We start from the raw sequence: 20,318 nt of genomic DNA, 5'->3' as shown, positions 1-20,318 counted from the left end.
TTTTTTCTCATCTTATTCTACATAACAATTCCACGTGCACTATCTCATGTGTGGAGACATTTCACCCCAGCCAATGTAGAAGGAAAGGCTGTGTACATTTGCAAATACTGTGCAAAGACCTATGTTAAGAATGACACAAAGATGCAGAAGCATATAGTCAAGTGCCCAAAGTTTCCTCAGGGCTCAAATCAGCCTATTACAAAACAAAAGGTTTATATTTATGTCTGTATATGACAAGGTAAATACAGTTAGTATAAATTACCCACACAATTTTCAGTTTATTCCCGTTAATTCCCGTACATTCCCGTTAATTCCCATGGAAAGTTTCCAACTTTGAAAATTCCCGGAATTTTGCAACCCTAGTCTAGACCCAGTTGGGGTATTCCTGTTCAATGCTATGCTCCATCCCCTTGTAATCCTGATGACATCTCACAGGGGTCTAAAATGCCAAAGCTGTAAAACATTCACATTTCTTCTGTGCGTTTGTAAAATAAATATTGTAAATTGGAAATCAAGTCTCTCCTGATTGAACTGGGGTTTTTCTTTTTCGCAAGTTGCGCTTGTCTCCAGTGCGTTCATCTCCTTCGGTGAGCCCTCCTCCCTCTCCATTCCCTGGCTGCTCTCTTGTGGGACCACTTGTATTGAGAGACCTCACCACTGCCTGTATCCCGTCTTGGATCACTCTTGCCAGGGCACCGATGGCCATCGTCAGACCAGATACAGCGCTGACCAGCTTCCTGAGGTGCGTTACAATGGCGCAAGTGTCACGCCTGAGTGCTCATGCTTTTACTTATTTTTAGTAGATCACCTACTTCAATCTGTTATTATGAACTCGCAATTTAGCACTGTTTATTTGGGATCTTAGCAGATCAGGCCCTTAGACTTCTAAATAACATCTACAAAATATTTACTCACTTAACGCCAACGACTTGCTAGTGTTTCGGCTCCATTCAAATACATTTTTCTGATTAATGACCAGATAAACTCTCTGGAGCTAAGTCTGTGGGTAAATCATCTTATTAATGATCCTGAACTTTAAGTGAATATTCACTGCTGACCGTGCTGACTCTTCAGTGTTGGAAAAAGGCCTGTATCTGAAATAATTTCTATTATAATTTATAATTTACTGAGTGTGACATCCACTCCTTAACCTACATTTGGTCAAACACTTTTAAAACCACACTTTGAAGAAGACACTGAGCTGGAAATGTATTGCTCAAGTGCCCTAAGATACCATTGTGATCAGAACCTTAGAAGTTCAGATGCTCTAATTATCATCTGACCTGCTATGCGGTCAGGGATGTAGATGGGGCCGGGGCTGGAAAGGCGGGCAGGCAGTGTCATGCTCTGAACTGCTGGAGTGCTGGGCTTGCTGGTATCCTGACCTTGACCCTTGTCGGTCTGCGTGCAACTGTCCCTGCTGCCCGTCTTTGAATGGCCTGTGGTCATCGGGGTGGAGGGAAGCACTGGGGAGGGGGATGAGGAGATTGATTCTGTCCTGAGAGACTCTGTACGAAACTCAGGACCCAGCAGAAGCCCTGGTGAATGAACAGAGCAGCCATTAATCAAGATAACGACAGTTACACAATAGCTACCAGTAACTGTCTATAACCAATTCACACCCCTAGTACCAACTCAGCTGTTGTTCTCCCATGTGTCACACATTCTGTGTCAAGACTACTGGTTCTTACCCAGACTGCCTTTCCAGCAGGTGTCCTTGCGTTCTTCAGTGATGGGCGAACTACTCAGTCCTAAGCTGTGAGAGAGCAGTCCTGATCCACCGGAGCCACTGTTGGAGATTGACATCAGGGACTTGGAGGGCCTCATTGCAGACGGTAGGTCTGACTTGATGGGCTCCTTCCTTGAGCGCTGGTGGAGCACCTTGATCATGGCATCCTTTTCTATGATCTGGGCATGCAGATTCTTTATCCTGGATTAGGTAAAAAAAAACAGAGGACCAGGAATGAGTCACCTCAATTTCCTTATACATTGTACATTTCAACTGACCTCTTAAGTCATTAACAACAGCAGACCTTGTTCTGTAACATTACTGTTTGATCAATAAGTTTGACGCTTTACTGAAAAAACGCTATAACATACCACACATCACTGTTTTAACTCCTAATGTTTGAAATTGCTGCCAAAATCACAGTCTCATCATAGTTGAATGTCTTAAGATATTGACAAAGGTTTTTCAACAGCTCAAACAAACCAAACATACAGTGCCTTGCATAAGTATTCACCCCCCTTGGACTTTTTCCCATTATGTACTGTTACTAACTGGAATTCAAATAGACTTAAATAAACTTTTTCCCGTTTGATCAACAAAACATGCATAGTACTTTGGAGTGCAAAATAAATTTTATTGTGACACAAACAATAATGAGAACAAAAAAGTTGACATCTGTTGGGTGCATAAGTATTCACCCCCCTGTGTCAATACTTGGTAGAACCCCCTTTCGCTGCAATTACAGCTGCAAGTCTTTTGGGGTAGGTCTCTACCAGCTTTGCACATCTAGAGAAGGAAAGGTTTGTCCATTCTTCTTGGCAAAAAAGATGAAGCTCAGTCAGATTGGATGGAGACCGTCTGTGAACCGCAATCTTCAAGTCTTGCCATAGATTCTCTATTGGATTGAGGTCTGGGCTTTGACTGGGCCATTTTAAGACATTAACATTCTTTAATCCAAACCATTCCTTTGTAGCTCTGGCTGTATGTTTAGGGTCATTGTCCTGCTGGAAGATGAACCTCCGCCCCAGTCTCAAGTCTTTTGCAGACTGCATCAGATTTTCTTCAAGGATTTCCCTGTATTTGGCTCCATCCATCTTTCCCTCTATTCTGACCAGTTTCCCTGTACCCGCTGAAGAGAAGCATCCCCACAGCATGATGCTACCACCACCATGTTTCACTGTTGGGATGGTGTGCTCAGGGTGATGGGCAGTGTTGGGTTTTCGCCACACATAGCGTTTTGCATTGAGGCCAAAAAGTTCAATTTTGGTCTCATCTGACCAGAGCACCTTCTTCCACATGTTTACTGTGTCTCCCACATGGCTTCTGGCAAACTCCAAACGGGATTTTTTATGGATCCCTTTCAACAATGGCTTTCTTCTTGCCACTCTTCCATATAGGCCAGATTTGTGGAGTAGACGACTAATAGTTGTCCTGTGGACAGATTCTCCCACCTCAGCTGTGGATCTCTGCAACTCCTCCAGAGTAACCATGGGCCTCCTGGTTGCTTCTCTGATTAATTTTCTCCTTGTCCGACTCTTCAGTTTGGGTGGACGGCCTCCTCTTGGTAGGTTTGCGGTTGTGCCATATTCTTTCCATTTTCTTATGATGGGTTTTATAGTGCTCAGAGAGATGTTCAAAGCTCTGGATATTTTTTTATAACCTAACCCTGCTTCATATTTCTCCACAACTTTATCCCTGACCTGTTTGGTGAGCTCCTTGGTCTTCATGATGCTGTTTGTTCAGTAATGATCTCCAACAAACTCTGAGTCCGTCACAGAACAGGTGTATTTATACTGAGATTAAATTGCAGACAGGTGGACCCTATTTACTAATTATGTGACTTGCAAATGTGACTTGTGAATGCAATTGGTCGCACCAGATCTTTGTTAGGGGTTTCACAGTAAAGGGGGTGAATACATATGTACTCAACACTTTTCAGATTTTTATTTGTAAATAATTGTGAAATCCATGTAATATTTCCCCCCACTTCCAAATGATGCACTATTTTGTGTTGGTCCATTACATAAACTCACGATGAAATAAATTTTAATCTGTGGTTATACCATGACAAAATGTACAAAAGTCCAAAGGGGGTGAATACTTATGCAAGGCACTGTAACAGGCAGTTCATACGAACTGGTGTAGAGGCAGGTTTCTTGCCAATTAGGTGGCCATTTAATGCCCACCTAATTGCCCAAGGCGAATTAACCTTTACACCAGCTATCAGCTTTATTCTGTTTGATTAATTAAGAGCTAAAATATACTTTCCCTCAAGACACATAAAAGAACAAAAAGCCACCTCCTAAACACAGAAACTAATAATTGGCATTCTGCATTACATAATCTTCCCAACTTAAAGGATAGATTTGTATTAACATGAGAAAATCTGAGGAAGGTTGCACGTGAAGATTGTATTACCTGCTTTCCATGTCCAGACAGCGCCGATTGGCCATGAGAATCTCTTCTTCTTCCTTCTGGATTCGAGCCTCTACTGATGTATCATAGCTGCTGTTGGAAGAGTGGCTGATCATTGATGCAGATGTATCCCTGCAAAACAGGAGTCTCCATTATTCTATAGTACTGTCCAGAACATCCTGAGAACTTTAGAATAAACTGTTGACCAGATATTAATGTTTCTTTTTAACCCTAGGATAGGTGAAATCCATGAATTGCCTGATTTGGTAACCAGGTTAAAAGGTCAGTTTGTCAGGTCAGAAACGAAATCGCTGCAGTAGGTGATTAAAACCACCCCAAAACACCATTGGTACCCATCTAGCATACATCAACGATGCAAGTGAGGGGAATGCGCTAACAGAGCCCAACGACTAAAGGCCGGTGCATGCTTCTGCATTTTCACGGGCCCATAAGCGCAAGAGCCCTTCCGGGCCCCTTACGTGCTTATGTATCCCTTCTTACGTGCTTACGTGCGTCGCCCAATTTTTCTAACTATAGACAAACCTCCGTAAGCGTCACGCAGCCCGTAAGGCTGTGATTGGTCTGCTAACTACATCCTTTCAAGGGGTCGCATTTCCGGTTTCATGCCCCATAATACCGGCAGAAACAACGGAAGCTTTAGAAGAACGAATATGGACCAAATAGAAGAGCGTTTGGCAGAAGAGAACCGAAAGTATGACCACTTGTATAACCCGTCTTTTTCTGGCGGATTTGTCCGCCAGAAAAAGGCTATGAGGAGCCGCAGTGGCGATATAAATAAACAGTCGACAAAGAAGAAAGAAGGCATCTCTAAGGTCGTCTTCGACAAAACATGTTACTCCGCTTAGTGTTGTGGCGAGGAATTGCTTTGTAACACGCGCAACGCTTGGAAAAGCATGAATGACAACGAGTCCTTTGCAACAGCGGCGTGAAAAGCCGCAGACGCAGTTGCAGAAGCATGCGCCTGCCTTTACTGATATCTCTGCATTCATACCGCCGAAGTGTCCATGGGCAAGATATTTGAGAAAAAGAACTTTAAGTGGTCATCAAGACAAGAAAATGTACTATATAAATATAAATACAGACCATTTACCATTTAATTGGATGATTTCAAAATTCTATCTTTGGTTGAAAAAGAAAACCTTCAAAACATCTAGCCATGTCAAGAACACTCTCAAAAAGGTAGGCATATCATTGTTAAAGTCTACAATCAAGAGACACCCTGATGAATGTAAATACAGAGGGTTCACCACATGGTGCAAACCACTTTTAATACTCAAGAACACCAGATTAGACTTTGCCAGAAAACTTACTGAAAAGCCTGGACAGTTCTTGAACAAGGTTCTTTGGACAGATGAAACCAACATTAACTTGTAACACTTTGACAGGAAGATAAGAACATGGAGAAAGAAAGGAATGGCACATGATCCAAAGCTTACCACATCATCTGTCAAACATGGTGGAGGCAGTGCTATGGGGGGGGGCAAGGGCATGTGTGGCTGCCATTGGAACTGTTTTATTAGGGCCCGAGCACCGAATGAGCACCAAAATCGGAACACAGGTTTATCGTGACTAATTGTAAAAAAAAGCATCTTGGAGCATTATGAAAAATGCAACAGGAAGCCCGCCATTTTGGATTTAGTGGCCATTTTGGTCATATTCCATATTTTTACTTTGATGTACTTGTTGTAGAGCTTTCGTCAGATAAACTTAAAATTTAGATGAGTGTCATCACAACAAGATTGAGATGAAAGTGATTTAGGGATTCATTTTTCGTCACACCGTGTGACCGTGGCGTGGCGTCAAACTTTGGTTACACGTCATCAAAACACGAGCATCTGTATCTCGAACATACATGGTCCAATCAAGTCCAAACTAGACATGTAAGACAACAGTCCCGGCCTGATGACATCTACACAGAAATTATTACTTGAAATCATAGCGCCCCCTGGTGGCATCAAGAAAGGTCTTGTTTTTGGTACGTATTACACTTTGAAGTATTCCTCCTCATCCACTTTGCGAAACAATGTCAAACTTTGTCAAATGGGTCTCAAGATATTGATAATGTAGGTATAAGATTACTGTGACTTTTCATCATGCAGATTATTAATGGCTGGGTCGCAAAGTGTGGAGACCCAAATGAAGGTGATGAAGCTGCTGTACCTGCAATATTAAATCACTAGAGGGCAGTGTAAGACCAAGGTTTGCCAAGACAAAACTTGTGTTACCTAGGAATTAAGAGCCCGTGTTTACACTGCTTCTCAAATTAGTTATTGGTGAGATATTAATATATTATCACAATATATTTACAAACATCAAAAAAAGCATCTCATTTGTCTCAATGGTTGCATTTAATGGACAGGTAATTCAACAGTATCTATGTAGACAACGATAGGTGTGAAGCAGTTCAGTGGCGTTTCTACATTAGGGGCACGTGGGGCACTGCCCAACCAGAGCCAGATGGCGCTGTTGTGCAGAAAGCTCAATAGATCTGTACTTTGTGGAACAATATATTTTATTTTATTTTATATGCAAAGTAGCGTGAATGTGTGTGTGAATAAACTTGACTCACAAGCATTATAGTCTTGTTTTGGAGTCAATTGATTCGAGTGTGTTTCTGTCTGTGTGCTTGCTCTGTGAAATGCTTCTCTCTTGCCGTCCGTCTCTGCTCGGGGCGCAACTGCCCAAGCTTAAGACCGTTGCCATGGAAACACCAATGAGCGTGAACCACACTGGCCAAAGTTAACATCGGGTGGGGGGGCACTTTCAGATGTGCCCCACGACATCTGCCCAGCAACTCGACTCGAATGATGCCAAACGCGACTCCAGCTCCGAGCCTGTGGCTGCTTGGCTCTACCTGAGCTAACAGTAGGGCTGCAACTAACGACTATTCTAATAGTCGATTAGTCATCGATTATTGAAACGATTAATCGACTAATCGGATTATGAATGACACAAATTCTCAATTGCTCTTATTTAGCCAACAGCTATTAAATTTAGCTTGAGGTTGTTAGACGCATGTGATGACTGAAAATAAAGACAATTAAGATCGACACTTCATGCAAAAAAAAGTATTTTAATAAACTTTGCTGCACATTAGTGTACTGTTGACACAAAAGCAAAGAAAAATATAGTTTTTGTCCATTTAAAACCAAGGACAGGCAAAGTGATAATAGCAACAAAAAAAATCTAATTTAAGTTTCCCTATTTCTGTGAACAAAGAACAGGAAAAGTGCTGATACTAAAAATATATTAAATTTCAAAAATCCAATTTTCTTGTTAACAAAAAGGACAGGGAAAGTAGCATCAACAAACAAAACTAGTCTTCTTTGGACTAAATAATTGTAATTAAAAAAGACGTTTGTCAGGCACTAGGATAACATTACGCTTTTAAACTCGTAAAAAAAAAAAGTTTAATGGGACTTCCGGTTATGGAAGCTTAGGAAGCAGACGCATGGTGCCGTGCTCCGCTTACTAGCTTACTGACATTGGCCTTCTGCCGATTTTTCACCAAGTCAACTTGACGATAACCGTGCTCTAATAAGTGGAAACACTGAAAACGAGACCATGCCACCGAAAAAGAACGACGGAAACAAAGATGAGAAGAACAAGCAAGTGCCGTCAACGAGTGCTAGCAGCGGCGGCGGGCTAGCTGACCAGCCTCCACAGCACGCGCCTCAGTGGTTCATCTCTGAAATGGAGAAAGGAATAAATAGGATCGAGTCCATGATTGAGGGACGTTTAAACAGGCTTTCTGAAACAATGGAAAAGATCGTCAATGACAACGAAGCTATTGGACACCGAGTAAAGAGCATCGAGGGGAAGCAATGTGAGTTTGAAGACGCGCTAGCCGCCATGCAGTGTGAGTTGGATGACTACAAAAAAACTACGGACGGCGAACGGAGTGACCTGAGGGAACAACTGGATGACCAAGAGAACCGAGCCCGTAGGAAGAACCTGAGGCTGGTCGGCTTTCCAGAAGGAGTGGAGGGGAAGGACACGGTAGCATTTATACGAGAATGGCTACCCAAGATGCTTGACTTAGAAGGAGAAATCTTTGAAGTGGAGCGTGCTCACAGGTCTCTGCTACAACGCCCAACAGACGGCGCCAGACCCCGCGCCATTGTGATCCGGCTGCTCCGCTTCTCTGACACGGTCAAGATCACCGAGGCAGCCCGAAACAAAAGTTCGCTACAATATGGCAACTCGGCCATAATGATATTCAGAGATATGTCAACAGCCCTGTACAAGAAGAGGAAAGCCTTTGCACCTCTGAAAAAGAAACTCAAAGAAAAGAACATCACCTTCAGGCTGCTGCATCCAACCACTTTCATAATGGATCTGGAGGGGGGACGGCGCACCTTCACAACGCCACAGGCTGCTGAAAATTATCTGAAGAGATACCACCCAGATGTGCTGCCATAAGTCTAACTTACTACAAGGTCAACTGGATTACGCATCTTGACCCTGTTCCGTGATCTACAAAGACTTATATCAGCGGCAGATGGACAGGACTGACTTCCGATGGCCGAAGAAACTTATTTCCCCTGCTGGTGCAATTTTACCGCCCAACAGTGCTTGAATGACACAGACCTGTTTGGCCAGAGGATTTTTGTTCTTGCTCCGACGCGGTGTCGCTGTTCCCTGGAGTAACTGCATGTCTGCCGTTGGCATCGTTTTGGACTTGTAACCTGGCTGTCACTCTCCTTCTGGACACTGTTCAAACTTGTTCATCTTTATCGCGGACCCCAGATGTAAGTAGGTTACTAGGGGGGTGCATTTGTGTTTTAAACTATGTTTATAAAATGTTCCAAATCACCATATTAAGACAGACATGGTCTTACTTGTGTATATTGACGTTGTTTTGGGTAATTGTTATTACATACATTGTTCCCTCACCTTAAATAGGCTAGTTGTAATTTTCTGGTGTGAACTTGGCTTAATGGCTAATAGATTACTTAATTTTTAAGGAGGTTAGGCACCATTCAATGACGCAGCAATATAGGTTTCAGCTGCGTTAAGAAAGCGTCAGGAAGATTAGGGGTTCAGCACTTCCTCAGTTGGGGAGGGAGTGGGGCAAGAGGGGTGTTTTCTTGTTTGTTTGTTTTTTTTTGTTTTTTTTTTTTCCGTTTAGTCTATTTTTGTTCTTTTTTCCTTTTACATTCTTACTCTGTACACAAGACATAGAAATGTATCCATTAGATAAAACAATAGCCTGGATTTATTGCCTGTTTCTGGACCTTACGTCACCTCATAGGAGAAATAGATATCTAGGGGGAAAAAATGACAGCGGTAGCTTTTAAGTATTTGACATGGAATACTAATGGCATCAATGATTTGTCAAAACGCAGAAAGGTACTTAACTTTCTTAAGAATCATAAAATAGATATAGCTCTACTACAGGAGAGTCATCTAACCGATGCTGAGCATGCTAGACTAACACGCCAATGGCAAGGGCAGACCTTTTACTCCTCCTTCACATCCCAATCCCGAGGTGTCGCCACGCTGATAGGTAAAAATGTCCCTCTACAAGTAGATAATGTTGAAAAAGACAAACAGGGCAGATACTTGATACTTAAAGGCTCCCTATCAGGTGAACCCATCACGTTAGTTAATATATATGGCCCAAATTACGACTGCCCTCAATTTTTCCAAAGTTTACTTTTCACACTAACTTGTCATGCTAATGAACTTTTCATAGGTGGTGATATGAATTTAGTCCTGGATCCATCCAAAGATCGGTCATCCTCTAACCCCAAAACTCTGTCTCAAGCAGCGAAAACTCTCAAAAAAGAAATGGCTGATTTTAAACTTGTAGATGTCTGGAGAGATAAACACAAGTCAGTACGTGAGTATTCCTTCTACTCACATGCTCATAAAAGCTACTCTAGAATTGATATTTTTCTTACTCATGCTGACAGATTTCACCTTATATCCTCATGTGAATATCTAGCTATGACTCACTCGGACCATGCTCCTCTCATGCTCCAGATGGCCCAAAAGAACGCTACTAGTAATTTCAGACTTTGGCGATTCCCCACACACCTACTTAACGATGTAGATTATGTTAAACTTATTAGTGATAGAATGGACAGTTTTATTAGCAATAATAAAGGGACTGCCTCGCCAACAGCTGTTTGGGAATCCTTAAAAGCTTATGTGAGAGGTGAGACTATAAGCTATACATCATGGGAAAAAAAACAATACATGCTGAAAACCAAAACAGTTGAATCAGAGATTAGGAATCTTGAAAGGGAACATTCTCAGACTCATAGTGATACGACTTTAGATCTTTTAAACATCAAGAGGACTGAATATAATCTGCTAACCACTAGGGTGATCGAGAATGCTATGGCTAGAACGAAACAACAATATTACGAACATGGCGATAAAAGTGGTAAATTATTAGCCTGGCAGATCCGAAAAGAAGAAAACTCTAGATGCATCCCCTCAGTTAAGACCAGGGATGGTGCCACAATAGTCCATGATCCCAAATGTATTAATGACATTTTTAAGGACTTCTATGTTGACTTGTATTCCTCTCAGGGGGTCGATACTCATAAACTGACTAACTTCTTAGAGGGGCTGGACGTTCCGTGGATGGAGATGGGGACACGGGAGAGCCTAGAGGCAGATATTACTAAACAGGAGGTTTTGAATGCAATTGGTAAACTTTCAGCAGGAAAATCGCCAGGGCCAGATGGGTTCTCTATGGACTTCTATAAAGCATTTGCATCTAATTTAATAACACCGCTAATGGATATGTTCAATCACTCACTTGAAATACATCAACTACCTAAAACTCTAGAACAGGCTCTGATTATTGTCCTGCTGAAACCTGGTAAGGACCCAAAACTCTGTGGTTCCTATAGGCCCATAGCTCTTCTCTCATCAGAATATAAGGTATTCACCAAGGTCATAGCTACCAGGCTGGAGAAAGTGATACCCGACCTCATATATAAAGATCAGACTGGCTTCATTCAGAATCGCTTTTCCTCTGATAACATTCGTAGGTTCATCAATGTAATTTGCTGCGCCAAAAACATCAACACGCCGGCCGTTGCCCTTTCATTAGATGCTGAAAAGGCATTTGATCGTTTAGAATGGCCCTATCTCTTTGCAGTTTTAGAAAAAATGAATTTTGGTCCAAATTTGATACAAATGATAAAAATACTCTATCTTAATCCATCAGCAATGATTCGAACAAATGCTGACATCTCATCACTTTTTACCCCGTCACGCGGCACTCGCCAGGGCTGCCCCCTGTCCCCTCTCCTCTTCTCATTGGCAGTCGAGCCCCTCGCAGTTGCTATTAGAACGCATCCTGTAATAGAAGGTGTTATGGTCGAAGACAAAAAGCACGTAATTTCGCTTTATGCCGACGACATTATGCTGTATTTGACTAATTTGGAGACGTCGCTACCTGCCCTCTGCAACCTGTTAGAGGAATATAGCTGCGTCTCGGGGTACAGGATAAACAAACAGAAAAGTGTGATGATGCCTCTTAACCCAGCTGCTCAGGGATTATCAAGAGGAGACATTCCCTTTCATTGGGACCCCTGTAAAATTTGCTACCTTGGTCTGCAAATATCCAACCAGCTACATCAGATTTACTCTCTCAACTATGAATCCCTGTTTAAAAAAGTTGAAGCAGACCTAGACAGATGGAAGTCTCTTCCCATATCCCTAATTGGAAGAATAAATTGTATTAAAATGAATATTTTACCCAAATTTCTTTACTTGTTTCAAGCATTGCCAACACCAATTCCGAAATTTTTCTTTAAAAACCTGGACAGACTGATATCTAGATTTCTGTGGAATGGTAAAACTCCCAGAGTCAAGCTCAAAACACTCTGTCGGCCCCCTGAACAGGGAGGGCTAAATTTACCAGATTTTCGGTTATACTATTTAGCTGCTCAATCCCGAGCTATCTGGACTTGGATTAAAGATTTAGAACACCCTCCAGCTTGGAAACAGATTGAACAGTCTCATACAGCGGAAGCTTTGTGTAGCATTCCATTTATTAACTCTTATCACAAGCAAAAACCTGTATCCTCAAATCCAATGATAAAATTTACATCACAAATCTGGGATGAAATCAGAGCAAAGTCCCATAGTGTTCGCACACTGTATGGCTCTATTCCATTTCATTTTAACCCGGCCTTACCTGGGGCTTTGAGAGATGGTTTTACTAGAGAATGGTATAGCAGAGGTATATGCACCTTTGGACACTTATATGAGCACAATAATTTGAGATCCTTTGAGCAACTGAGGCTCTCTTTTGGGCTCCCCTCTGCACATTTTTATAAATACTTACAAGTCCGGGATTTCATTAGGGTACAGCAAGGTGGGAAACTTACCCCCTTAGAGGACTCTGAGATAGACAGTATGATGCGAGACAAGCATAACTCTAAAGGCTTTTTATCCTATGCTTACAACAGACTAATGAGCCTGTCAGAAAATACAGCTTTGAAGGTAAAACTTAAGTGGGAAACCGACATTGATTATGCCTTTGAGGACTCTGAATGGAAGAAGATTTGTAGTAGCTCTCAATCATTCTCCTATAACAGCCGACACAAATTATTACAGTTTAATCTTATACACAGGGTTTACTTGACTCCTCATCGTCTCCATGAGATAAGTAGTAACTACTCTGAATACTGCCCTAGGTGTAAGACTGAAATAGGATCCCTTCTCCACATGTTCTGGACGTGTGATTGTTTGGAGCAGTACTGGAGCTCTATCTTGGTCATTGTTAAAAGAATTGTAGGGGTGGAAATCCCGGCCAATCCACGGCTGACACTATTGGGGGACCTGTCGATTTTACCAATTAATATGAGAGTCAACACTCGTTTTATCAGATTAGCCCTGATTGCAGCTAACAAATGCATAGCTATCAACTGGAAAAGTGAGGACCCCCCTGGTGTTTCCTTGTGGCTTAAAGAGCTCTCATCATATTTACCATCAGAAAAGATTTTGTGTGGTCTCAGGGGGAGGTCATCAGTTTTTGATAGGTGTTGGGGAGGATTTGTGGCATTCCTACACAGTGGAGCTGCTCCTGGGCGTGACACGGGTGGTCAACATTGAGATAGGACTGGATACACTGAATGGGACTGTTGTTATGTTGTTACATTGTGTGTGATCTGGATTTTGTTGTAGTTTATTTTTGTTTATTTATTTAATGTATTTTTTTATTTTTTTATTTATTTTTATCTTTTTTGTTTTGATTTGTCAGTATTATCTTCGCTGATGTTGTTATTTTATTTTATTTATTTTTTTTTTTTTTTGTTGCTGTGGTTATTGCTGTTGTCCTTTTTCGTTCCACTCTGGCCCATGGGGTGGGGGTGGGGTGGGCAGGGATTTGATGCCCTGTATCACTGTTGTTTGTTTGAAAAATTGAAATAAATAAATTGTTAAAAAAAAAAAAAAAAAAAGTTTAAACCATATTTTTTGTAATGGATTCTAGAATCCTGCGCACAGGTATATACCTTTATGTAGCAAGCTAGCTAACAGGCTATTTTACCAAGGCGAGTCTGCATCGTTTACGTTACGATGTCAAACCTCCTCCTCCTCAAATGCGCGTGTCCGCCATCCCGCTCGTCCGGCCCGGCTGTACGCGAGTCCGACGAGCGGACCAGCATTAAGCGGGTCCGGTCCGCTCGTCCGGCCCGGCTGTACGCGGGTCCGATGATCGGACCAGCATTAAGCGGGTCCGGTCCGCTCGTCTGGCCCGGCTGTAAGCGTTCCGACGAGCGGACCCGTGTACAGCGGGTCCGCCGTACACATAATGCAGGTAGTTTTTTTCGGGCCATGTTGAGGGTGAAGTTATCCCGAACTATGGACTTCCTGTTGCGCGATGCTGTTGCAGCGCACGCCGCCATTGGCCAATGTGTTGTCACTACTGCACATGCGCGACTTTCAGAGATAGGAAGGAAGCGAGATGGCTCACTCCTCAGCGGTTTCCATCAGCACCTCCGATAAAACAACGTTTAGTTCATCGGCACGGCACGAACAACACGCGCTATGACGTAACTAACGACTCATCGACGAGTATATCCGTCGTCGACTACTTTTGTCATCGAATTTTGTCGACGACGTCGACTAATCGTTGCACCCCTAGCTAACAGGCTAATCCCTGTGAACACTCCCCGAGTCTGTGGAGAGGTTTCGCTCTCTCACATATCGGATGAATAACACGGTTTGATCTTCGGTTTGTTTTCCTGACAGAGAAGCTAAAGACGTCTGCGCTCCCGTTTCTGTGGTATGTGAAGTTTAGTATTGTATTTCTGTGTTAGTGGTGATGAGCAGGTATCGGTGTCTCTGTACTAGGGCTGGGTATTGCCTACAACCTCACGATACGATACGAATCTCGATACACGTTGCTTTTGAATAATGACCATTTCCTGCACAGAATTTACTACAACAGCTGTTCTTTATTATTCCATAAGTCAAAGGCGAAGTCTTGGGGATTGCACTACTAAAAATACTTAAAATTCTGGCCAATAAAAGATCTTAAAAGTAAAATAAATAATTATCTTTCTAATCCCAATATATAACAAAAGGCGATGCAAAGAAAGGATCTGTCGCTCATGTATCTCTTCCCAAGATCCCAGAATACGGTGTTTTTAATGTCCCTCGTAAGTTCAGAGTCTGTTGCTTGCACATGTGCGCAGCTGCACAGCTGGGCATGCAGCGGTGCTATAACATACAGCGTAGGGGTATTTTCTTCGGACATTACAAGTGTTGCAACTTTTAGCGGCTACAGGGCTTTAGCCTCATCTTCAGCACAGGCCAGGTCCGCTTCAGTTAAGGTCCACAACTCCTTGGCATTCTTCCACACCTCAGTGGATAGTAAGTAAGAAACGGTGGGCGACTCGAGTGCACGTTGAGCTGCTGAATTAAGACTGCGGGACAAGCATTTCACGTGCAATAACTCTTCCGCTGTTTCTTCCTTGTTTGTTTTGAATTGAGCCTTGTACTGTTTTTGCCTATGCTTCCACCTATTGCCATTATCGTGCACTGCACCATAGGTGAAGTTCGATTTCAAGACGGCCATCAAACAATTGGATGCCGTATCGATACAGTAGCATCTGCATCGATGCGCGCATCGGCATGACGACGTCACAATATATATTGCCATATCGATTTTTTGAACACAGCCCTACTCTGTACCTCGCCTTTTAGCTTAGCTCCGCTAGCCTGAAGGCAAGATACCATCAGTAATGGCGATGCTAATGGGACCGTACGGAGCTATTGACCCGACATGAACCGACATGATCCGGTCCAACCAGCAGGGAAAGCGTTAGAGTTGATGAGGATGAGTGTGTTTGGAGAATAAGCTCCACCACGTAAGCTATCTAATGGTACGTAAAGATGTTTCACTCGCCAACCCATATAATTTGACTACGTTACACAGATAATTATTCTGCAGAAACAGATTTACTGTGATCAACTGAAACGTGAGTATTTAAAGTCACATCTGCATTTTAAGAGCAGCTGTTTTAAGTAGCATTACGTTTGCTAAAGGCTCCTTATTCAGAGTATTGATGTTGACGTTAATGTGAAGCTATCTGTCTGTCTAATCTTTTTACTTTGTATTTGGAATTGGGCGTGGCAAAATGGCTCAACAGAGCCACCTGCGGAAAAGCCCCTCATTTAGCATTCACTGATCCTCACGAAAATGAGGATAGTTGTGTATCATGACCAGATGCACAAAAAAGCCTCATGGAGCATTATGAAAAACGCAACAGGAAGCTCGCCATTTTAGATTTAGTGGCCATTTTGGCAATATTCCACATTTTTGCTTGGATGTACTTGTCGTAGAGCTTTCATTAAATCAACTTAAAATTTGTGTCATCACAACAAGATGGAGATCTAATGTTATCAAAAGTATAACTTTTCGTCATACTGTATAACCGTGGCCACGCCAGAGAAGTTAAAATGTTGATAACTTTAGATCTCCATCTTCTTTTGATGTCACTCATCTAAATTTTAATTTGATCCGATGAAAGCTCTACGACAAGTGCGTCAAAGTGAAAATGTGGAATATTACCAAAATGGCCACTAAATCCAAAATGGCGGGCTTCCTGTTTGTTTAAGCATATCTATCCAAGAGACTTATTTCTTTGTCATGAAAAGACACATGTTACTATCAATTTGTAGATGTAGACCAATCGTAGTGCCGGGGCTCCTCTTTAGGGGGCGCTAGTCAGTTATTTTGCCACGCCTATTCCTTAAAACCATCTGAATATCTTCAAGGGGGGGCTGTTGATACACATATGTAGTTTGAGGGCGATGGACCCATGATCACGGAAGTTAGAGCGATTTCGTGTGTCATGGCGAGCTGATGAACTTTGAGCCACGGCATTAATAATGCGCATGACGAAAAGTCACAGTAAACTTATGCCTACATTATCAATGTCTTGCAACCCATTTGACACAGTTTGACATGGTTTTGCAAAGTGGATGAGGAGACATACATCCAAGTGTAAGACGTACCAAAAAACAAGACATTTCCTGCTGCCACCAGGGGGCGCTGTCATTTTAAATCACGATTTCTGTATAGATGTCTTCAGGTCGCGACGCTTGTGTTACGTGTCTAGTTTGGACTCGATTGGACCAAATATGTCCAAGATACAGAAGCCCGTGTTTTGATGGCGTTTAAACAAATTTTGACGCCCCGCCACGGTCACACGGTGTGACGAAAAATCGATCTTTCAATAACTTTAGATCTCCATCTTCTTGTGATGACACTCGTCTAAATTTTAAGTCGATCTGATGAAAGCTTTACGACAAGTACATCAAAGTAAAAATGTGGAATATGGCCAAAATGGCCACTAAATCTAAAATGGCGAGCTTCCTGTTAAGTTTTTCATAATGCTCCCTGAGGCTTTTTTTGTGTATCTGGTCATGATACACAACTAATCCTTATTTTCGTTAGGATCAGTGAATGCTAAATGAGGGGCTTTTCCGTAGGTGGCGCTGTTGAGCCATTTTGCCACACCCATTTCCAAATACTCCAGAATACGTAAATTTTCACCACTTTCTAATTTACTGCAAACTTTTAAAACTTTTTGAGCATGTTGAAAAACGCTCAGAATATCCTTACAATTTCAATAGGGCCTCCCACCGGAGGTGCTTGGTCCCTAACTAGGGCTTCGTTGTAGCACTTGCGGGCCCGAGCACCCGCACGTTGAAGCCTGTAGCGGTCGGTGGAGAGAGCGATCGATGACCAAGCGCACGTCTCCGCGTTGCATGCGTTTTGCGCACTGCGGCAAGATAAATGCTTCACTACTTGCGTCCGTCACGCGATGTCGATCCTTTGCCTTCTAATTGCTCATTGCGGTCCACGCTATCAATTGCACATCAAACTGAAAATTGTATGTAAATCGAATGATAGTTGTAAAACAAAGCTTACTTCCTGTTGCCAGTAGGTGGCGCCATCACTATTATTACGCATAGACATTTAGATCTGTTCAAGTAGGCGCTCTGATGTAGCGTGAGCAATTTTGTGTCAATTGGACAATGTTAACAAAAAAAAGGAGATATAAAGTTATCAAATTTCAACTTTTCTTCATACAGTGTGACCATGGTGTGGCGGCAAAGTTTGATTACACGCCATCAAAACGCAAGCTTCTGTATTTTGGTCATATTTGGTCCAATAGAGTCCAAACTACACATGTAAGACAAGAGGCTTGACCTGATGACATCAACAAAGACACCATGACTTAAAATCATAGCGCCACCTGCTGGCTACAGGAAGTGAAGCGTTTATCCTTGCCGCAGTGCGCTAACGCATGCAACGCGGAAAAGAGCGCTTGTTTATCGAATGTTCTCTCTTCACCGACCGCAACATACTTGAAATTGCCTGTGCTCGGACCCGTTAGTGCTACAGTGTAGCCCTAGTAATCATTTCAATTTCGATAGGGCCTCCAACCGATTACGTGCTCGGCCCCTAATAATAAGAAGAATCCTTACAATTTCAATAGGGCCTCTCACCATTCGGTGGTCGGGCCCTAAAAAGGGCAATATAAAGCAGGCCCCAACAAAGCATCAGGCTCAACCATAGATACCTCTCCAATAACAGATAATAATGAAGTGCTTCGGGCTATAGCATCGCATCACCCAGAGCTACTCAAGTCAAAGCAGAGATTTGTGGTCAAATCGAAGCCTGAAATCTGTAACACACTAAAAAGGTGAGATAGTGATGCTTATGGCCAAAAAAGAAATAGCCATAACAGCCCCAAACTTTGAATGAGTTAGCAACTTTTTGTTGCCTTTTTTTGTTGAGAATTCTTTCTATTAATAGGATTGTTGAGGTGAGCGGACTTGGAGAGCACCTTCACCACAGAGGATCAATCAGAACAGATGAGAGCTGTTGGTTGCTTATCCTTACATTTAAAAGGCAGCAACTAAGATGCCTGCCGGAGACTCAGAGACATGGAGACAGTTACGGGAGAGACACAAGGACAGAAACCAACCTGCTATATGCCAGCAGAAAGTGCTGGATTTATGTTAAGTATGTGTTTGCACCTAGTTTTCAAGTAAAGATGTTAAAGCCTGAGTGTTTTGTCTCTGGCTGCTGTGGTGAGAGCCCCTTGGCATGGTCAAGAAAGAGTAATTTGTGGTATCGTCAAATTCTGCTTGTACATGCCCCTTAGGAGCAAATATGTTCATACAACTGCCTCTTCAACGAGGGCCACAGTCACACAAAATTAAAGGTCAGTAACTCTAATGCAAATGTACCTCTGCGTGGCGACAGAGGCGGCGGCATCCAATGCAAACTGCCTCATCACACACTCCTCCAAGTATTTCTGCTCCCACTTGGTCATGTCGGCCTCCAGAGCCAGGATCTTCTCCTCCTTCTCCCGTAGGTGTTCTATCAGCACTGTGGCATTGTACTCAGATGGGACCCCACCACTGCTGTGAGAGGCTCCCTGACGCTGGGAGAGCCAAAGGCATGAAGACAGGGGACAGGAAGAAAGAATGAGACAGAAAAAAAACAAATCTGTCATCTGTGAGTGTCAAATGAGGGTAAAAGGCTTGCAGAGGGACAATGAAAAGATAAGATGGGAAAGAGAAAGCGCAAACAAACAGTTTAGTATGACTGCAAGCTTTCTTAAAAATAACAGGTTACGGTTTTTATACCTTATACTTGCATCAATTTCTTCCACACTTGAGGTGCACAAACTGAATTTCCGCTTAGTAGACAACCCACTCTACCTACTGAACCAAAGCCGTCAACACTTTGATCTCATTAAAGATAGACAAATAGTCTGCATTGTTATAAAATGCGTTAAAATCTGACAGTATTTGTTGTTTACAGCTGATATATACAATATGACAAACTTATCCTTTTCAAGAAGCAATATTCTGTATGATAAGCTGTTACCAAAGTCATGTTACCTGCTGCATGCGCAATGACTCCAGCTCCTTTTCCAGTCTCGTACGGAGACGATGCTCGAGTTGCTCCCTCTTCTCACAAGCTGCCTGAAGCTGAGCCAAGGCTTGTTGCATCCTCTCCACTTTCTCCACGTAAACCTGCTTCTTTTTCAGCTACACACACACACACATACACACACACACACACACACACACACACACACACACACACACACACTTGAAAAACTGCTTTCTGGTGTTCAATAATGCAAGAGATAAAAACTGTTCCTGGCCCCTCTCTCCTTATCTTCAACCGATTCTTCTGATGGCTGCCCATATTGAGTCTGGCTCTGCTAAGACTTTATTGTCATGTGCACACAATTACATTCAGTAGTCGCTGGTAATACAATGCGTGGGTCACAGGCTCCCTTCTAGCAATGCTCAAAATATTACACAAGCAAAAAATACAAAATAATGTATACAAACTTAAATAAATATATACAAAATAACATAAAATAGACACAAAATAAAATGTTACGGTTTTAATATAGGATATAATAAAATAAACACCTAAAAAAAGCAGTGCAAATGTTGTATGGTGCAGATTTAGAGGAGTTATTGCAGATTGGAGGAGTTTAAAAGTCTGATGGCCTGCTGCATTACCATCGGCCCAATGGCAGCAGGCAGGACAGTTTATGAGGTGATAGGGGTCTTTAATTAACCGGTTGGCTTTCTCCCTACACCGCTGGCTATGGTCCTCAATAGATGGCGTCCT

At 42.5% G+C, this 20,318-nt stretch overlaps 1 protein-coding gene across 3 annotated transcripts in view; it reads right to left on the bottom strand.

Moving 5' to 3' along the window:
* amot (angiomotin) overlaps nt 1-20,318 on the bottom strand; it is a 67,305-nt gene that overhangs the window by 16,558 nt on the left and 30,429 nt on the right. For all 3 annotated transcript variants that reach the window (XM_053440883.1, XM_053440884.1, XM_053440885.1), the window contains exons 7-11: nt 19,568-19,717; nt 18,908-19,104; nt 4,148-4,276; nt 1,692-1,930; nt 1,284-1,538 (exon numbers count right to left, since the gene is read on the bottom strand). In XM_053440883.1, coding sequence (XP_053296858.1) covers nt 1,284-1,538; nt 1,692-1,930; nt 4,148-4,276; nt 18,908-19,104; nt 19,568-19,717 — 970 coding nt within the window. The remainder of the gene's footprint in view (nt 1-1,283; nt 1,539-1,691; nt 1,931-4,147; nt 4,277-18,907; nt 19,105-19,567; nt 19,718-20,318) is intronic.

This window comes from Pleuronectes platessa, chromosome 15 (assembly GCF_947347685.1).
Source record: "Pleuronectes platessa chromosome 15, fPlePla1.1, whole genome shotgun sequence".
In the NCBI taxonomy this organism is placed as follows: domain Eukaryota; kingdom Metazoa; phylum Chordata; class Actinopteri; order Pleuronectiformes; family Pleuronectidae; genus Pleuronectes; species Pleuronectes platessa.
Note: the sequence above shows the minus strand (reverse complement) of the source record. Positions and strands in the feature narration are given on the sequence as shown.